Source organism: Hordeum vulgare, chromosome 2H (assembly GCF_904849725.1).
Source record: "Hordeum vulgare subsp. vulgare chromosome 2H, MorexV3_pseudomolecules_assembly, whole genome shotgun sequence".
Taxonomy (NCBI): Eukaryota; Viridiplantae; Streptophyta; class Magnoliopsida; order Poales; family Poaceae; genus Hordeum; species Hordeum vulgare.
The window spans coordinates 632,047,401-632,052,977 of record NC_058519.1 but is presented as its reverse complement, the minus strand read 5'-3'; the positions used below and the strand labels follow the sequence as shown (position 1 = coordinate 632,052,977).

Below are 5,577 nucleotides of genomic sequence, written 5' to 3'. Positions count from 1 at the left end.
GTACTAAACGAATCCCAATTGACCTGAACCTTTCACTACTAGGAAAAGGGCTATAGATGATATAGATACTAATGGCGCACCACACAAGCAGTGCGCCACTACTATATAGTAGTGGCGCACCATGTGCAGGTGTGTCATTAGTGTGATGGACACTAATGGCGCACCACACACTCGGTGCGCCACTACTATATTTTTTTTGGTTTTTTTTGCAAACTACTAATGGCGCACCAGCAACTGGTGCGTCATTACTAACCAGTGTTACTAATGGCGCATCTGTTGGTAGTGCGCCACTACTATAAAAAAAATTGTTTTTTTTGCAAACTACTAATGGCGCACCACAGCTAGTGCGCCATTAGTAACCAGTGTTACTAATGGCACATCTGTTGGTGGTGCACCACTACTATTTTTTTTTACAGAACTACTAATGACGCACCACAGGAGGTGCGCCATTAGTAACCAGGGTTACTAATGGCGCATCTGTAGGTGGTGCGCCGTTAGTACTTTTGCAAAAAAAAATATCTCTCTGCTCCTATCGCGACCACGAAGCAGCAGGAATAGGGAGGAGGGAGGGAGTTCCACCCAGTCGGTGGCCATGGCACGCCCAGATCCGCCCTCCTTTGGCCGTCGTCGTCAATCTCCTCTGCTCCTAGCGCCGGCGGCGCTCACCCCTAACCGGCGACGCCCGGCGGCGGATTCCCCAAATCGACCTCCGGCGGCCGTCTTCACCCCAGCGGCCATCCATCTCTCTCACGGGTATGTGGACCACAACGCGACCTCCAAGCCCTAGTAATCCGCCAAATCGCCGTCCTAAAATCCCTCCTGCAGGTCCACCCTAGCGCCGCCGCCGCGCGACCGCCGACAGCTCATCCCCTCCGCGCCTTGCGCGCACGGACGCCACCGCCGTCCCCGTTCTACCCCGCCGCGCCGCCCCTGCTGCCTCCGCCCCGGCCGTCGGTGCGGCCGTCGAGATCCGCCGCCCCTGGCCGGCATCAGACAGGATGGACCTCTCCGTCACACTGGCCCTGAGCTCCCCCACGGAGGTGCGTACGACAGGCCGAAAACCCACCTCCCTCCCGTTACTCAACGATGCTTGTTGCTACTGCTGCATTTACCGTGTCTAGTCTAGCCGAATTAATCCATCAGGAACTCATTCTTTCAGTTTAATCTCATTATTACATTTTGCAGCACGGGGAGCAGTTGAGGCGGCGGCAGCACTCGTTATCGGAACTGGTATACCATATCATCTACAGATGGATTGGTACTGTAAAATCTTCAACGTATGTGTTAATTGCCTCTCCCCTTCCCTTCCATGAACTTTGCAGATTTATTCAAGAGACGACGACGCGAAACTCGAGACCACGCGTGCACGGCGTAATGACCTTTATCTTCACTAGTTGTAGCTATTATTATCTTGTACTCTCAAGGAATCGCGTGCCTCTTACCCACGTGTTATCGATTCTACGAAGCAGCTTGCCCTACTTACTTACTGTCTTACCTGTACTTGCCTTTTTATTTTGCAGTGTTGGGTGTTCTCAAAAGGCATGAAGATCTGAAAGAGCGTCTCTCGCGGTACTCCTTTCTCTGCTCTTTTTTATTTTATTATTTTCCGTCCAAGCTGCTGGATTGACCCTTCGGATGTAGACTCAGCTGGCCAACTCAGTGTTTATTGATTTATGATAAGTACTTCACAGATACCTTAGCATGTGACATTTGCATAAGCAAAATTTCAAGGACTATGTTCAAGCTGCTAGCTAATTGCTTGCACACTTATGGTTCTCTTTTATGACACTTGATCAGGGCATTCAGCCTCTCAGCATTTGTTTCCACTATGCTAAACCGTGAGATCATCCTTGTGTAGCGTCCATTTAAACTAGACTAGGGGCAGGGGCGCACCTGTGGTGCGCCTTTTGAGACGTTCCTCTATGTTCATAGGTCGTCTACGGACTTGAGAGTTTCTATTTTGACCAAATAGCCACCTAACTATAAGGTAGATGTTACCGCCAACCAATATAAACACTGGACAATGGTTTGATATGAGAGTTTGTTAAAAAATAGAATCCACACTCTTTATATTGATCTGATCATACTATAGGAGGTCAATGATTTGGCAAGTCAATAATCCACATATGAATAACAATATACAATTCCATAAGAAATAAGGCCCTTGCACCCTTGTAAATCTCATGATGCAACAACCCCCAAGATTACGACCGTATTGAGCTTCTCTCGTTAGCATGGACGAGACGATGCCGGGGAAGGCTTTGATGCCCCAATCGTCTTGGTCCGACAGCGCATAAATCTGTCGAAGGCGAAAAACCATCATTGTAGTCAGTTTTAGACTAATTTCAGAATTCATACAAGTACAGTACTATGAACAAGCCTGCAACTCTGACGCTCACCATATGTTTGTACCATGGTCTCCCCATGATCCTTTCTCGGTTGGTAAGTCTCGCTCCACCATCATCTATTGGTCATTGATCACTCTGACTTTCGGTGTGCGTTCCCTCATGTTATAGCAAATGGCCTTCTATTAATTAGATCGATATATATTAATCCTTCAACTATCCAAGGTATGAGTAGTAATTAGATCGATATATATTAATCCTTCAACTTCTGAAGTTGGGATCTCTACTCTCATGCCAATCCTTAGTCGAACTGAATCCATCTATCAGTGCTCTCACATACACAATTTTCTTCTTGCACTATCTCGCGTCCAGCAGGGAGCAGGCTATAGTACAGACATACAAGTTTAAGCAAGTTAGTCTGACCACTTGTCCTTCTATTTATTAGATGTAATAAATTTAGAGACTTGTTTGCAGTCAATTCTAGATTGTTCAGAAAAGATAATTTGCAAGGTAATACTTGAATGATTAATTAGGCCACATTCACTTAAAGGGAATTCTTCTTGCAGGCTACAGATGAGGACATCTATGTTTGGCACAACAAGTAGAGATTGATGACTCTGGTTGCTTTTGCTGAAGCCGTACCCTTGCTCAGCTGCTATAACAGAAGAAAAATGTGTTGCATGGTCAGCTGTAGATGTTGAATGATGGCAAGGAAATCCTTCCCCAAGCATTGTGCTTTAAGCAGCTCATCAGGGTTAAGGGTTAATTGGACCCTCAGAAATTCACCATGCGAATTAATAGGAAGACCCATATAGCCGCCACTGTACAAGTTGGTGCATGGAGATACACGGAGTGTAGCTTGTGCATTTGTCCCATGGCCAGAAATCGCTTCCAGAGTTGGGACAGATTTTTGTAGATGATGTCGGTCCAGCAAACATACATATCCGAAGTTGTTTATCTAACGACCAAAACAGTTCTTTAGCTATGTGAATTGTTTTTTTTCCCACCTGATAATCCATAATTATGAGTTTGCCTAGCAAGTATTGCACATTTTCTCTTGAACATTCTCAAATTTGATAATCTTGTTACTTCTAAATTATTCAGAGTTGGCATATGCTCAAAGAAACACTTTGAGAAGAAGACAAATTACACTCTGGTTACTAACGGTGACATTTCGTTGGTAAGCCTTATAGAATCTTGTTCTAAGCACTAAGTTTATAAGAATATTTTGAGGTCCTCTGAGTTGCTTATTTACTTAGTTAACATAAGTTCTTTTTCTCCTGATTGCTTTTCTGAAGGAAGAGATTTTGTTCTCGGTGATTGGGCATAGTGATTTTGATGCATCGCCTGATCTCATTCTCACAGAGGATATCAATGGGGTGAATGCCGGTAGGAGAAACTTCCACATTGTTCATTTTTACTTTATGTTTGTCCAAATCATTTTCCAAGCAAAGAAATGTTAATTTGTGTGATATATCACGCTCATTAACACTGAATATTTGTTCACCTCTACTGTATCTTGAGAATACGCATATGATAGCTTAGTATGACTCATTTGGTGGTTGATGAAAATCATATACTGGTTAGATTGTAGGAGGTTTGTTATTAGTTGTGACATTCACTTTTGGAAATAGAACTGAGAGATGAAACCCATCTTTCGCGAATTAAAACTGAATGTGCAAGTTTTTATTGAAGCAACAACAAAGTTTAAGTTCTGATTTTGTAGATAAAAAATAATTGCCGACTGAAATTTTTCCTCCCAGATACAAGTGTATCTGGTGGTTGATTAAAATCATCATTATAATCCTGTGATTTTAGAGTAGTGTGATTTTGAAAAAAATACAATGCCAAACTCGGCCGAAGCGATGTCATATGAAATCTGGCTTCCATGGTTTATACTAAAGGTATCATTTTTCAGGTGGTATATACAATTATACACAACTTAATTTATTCTAAAAAATCATATTTCAAAGCTGCCTGAGCTCACCACTATCCTTGCTTCTACAAGCTAATCAACTTAATTTTATCTGTCTTTTGTTTTGTATTCTTGTCATTTATTTAGATAGATATTTATGTCCTTAATTATGTGGAAGGTCATGATGACTGCACCTACATCTGGTTCCACTTTCTTGACAAATTTGTGCAAAATGTTTTCAGGTACTCAACCTATTGATGCACATGGACATGATGACTCTCTAGCGTTTATGGACCAACCAACCTGTAATAATGGACCTTATTGTCTTGTAGACCATTTGGCGTTTCGAGTGTTTTGGAGCTTGCACTTTGTGCATGTAGATACAAACTTGTGTGTTCTGGACCATCTGAAGTCTCTCATAGTAACCAATAGTCCTTATCTTTTTGTGACTTGTGTGTTCTAGATGATTGTAAGATGGTCAAAACTATGCTTCCTCTAGGTTAATTTGTTTGTCAACTTGCGTTCAATGTATGTGCATGTTTATAAACATATTTTCATTGTGGTGTAATATGTGTTTATCTTGAACCTTCTTGTGGGTGTGAGGATAATAATTGAATATTTTTAGAGCTGGTAGTATAACCTGTGGCGCATCATGAGCTATACTAATGGCACACCTGGGAGGCATACTAATGGCGCACCTGGGAGGCATACTAATGGCGCACCATGAGCTATACTAATGGCGCACTGCTTGGTGCGCCATTAGTATACCAGATAGTAATGGCGCACCTGTGGTGCGCCATTAGTAAAAAAATCTAATGGCGTGATGCTAGTGGCGCACCTATAGTGCGCCATTAGTAGCCAAAATAGGTGCGCCACTAGCAGGCCTTTTCCTAGTAGTGTTTTTATGAATTTTTTATGGAACAAAACATGACCGTGGAGCATCGGAAGAAGGCCGGGAGGCACACAAGGTACATACAAGCAATCAAGGCGTGACCTGGGGGGGATCGCGACCTGATGGCTTATGGATGCCTCATGGATCTCCCTACCCTGTTATCTGGCTTATAAATTCCTATTTTCCCTAAAAACTCTAGAGGAGGGCCCGAAACACTTTTAACGCTGTCGCAAGTCTGTGTTCTGACGGGAGGCCATATAGAGGTCTATTTCGGCACTCTATCGGAGGGGGGATCGATCACGGAGGACTTGTTCATCAACCTTGCTGCCCTCGTGATGATGTTTGAGTAGTTCACCATAGACCTACGGGTCCATATCACTACCTAGATGGCATCTCTCTCTCTCTCTCTTTGATCTTCAATACAA

At 43.3% G+C, this 5,577-nt stretch overlaps 1 protein-coding gene across 3 annotated transcripts; it reads left to right on the top strand.

The window, feature by feature from the left end:
* Window positions 1–514: 514 nt before the first annotated feature.
* On the top strand, window positions 515–4,753 carry LOC123428106. 3 transcript variants are annotated; one of them, XR_006622478.1, is made up of 8 exons: window positions 515–753; window positions 826–1,040; window positions 1,186–1,230; window positions 1,323–1,371; window positions 1,521–1,569; window positions 2,912–3,174; window positions 3,450–3,525; window positions 3,644–3,659. XR_006622478.1 is itself a non-coding variant. In XM_045112273.1 (8 exons), exons 2-8 carry the CDS (start codon window positions 999–1,001, stop codon window positions 4,721–4,723), a joined length of 573 nt encoding a protein of 190 aa, XP_044968208.1. In that variant the 5' UTR covers window positions 546–753; window positions 826–998; the 3' UTR covers window positions 4,724–4,753. The 3 variants fall into 3 exon arrangements, 2 of the variants coding, with proteins under 2 accessions (XP_044968209.1, XP_044968208.1); XM_045112273.1 differs by lacking the exon at window positions 2,912–3,174 and adding an exon at window positions 4,503–4,753 and having other exon boundaries at window positions 546–753; window positions 3,644–3,734; XM_045112274.1 differs by lacking the exons at window positions 3,450–3,525; window positions 3,644–3,659 and having other exon boundaries at window positions 2,912–3,381.
* The last annotated feature ends 824 nt before the right edge of the window (window positions 4,754–5,577 follow it).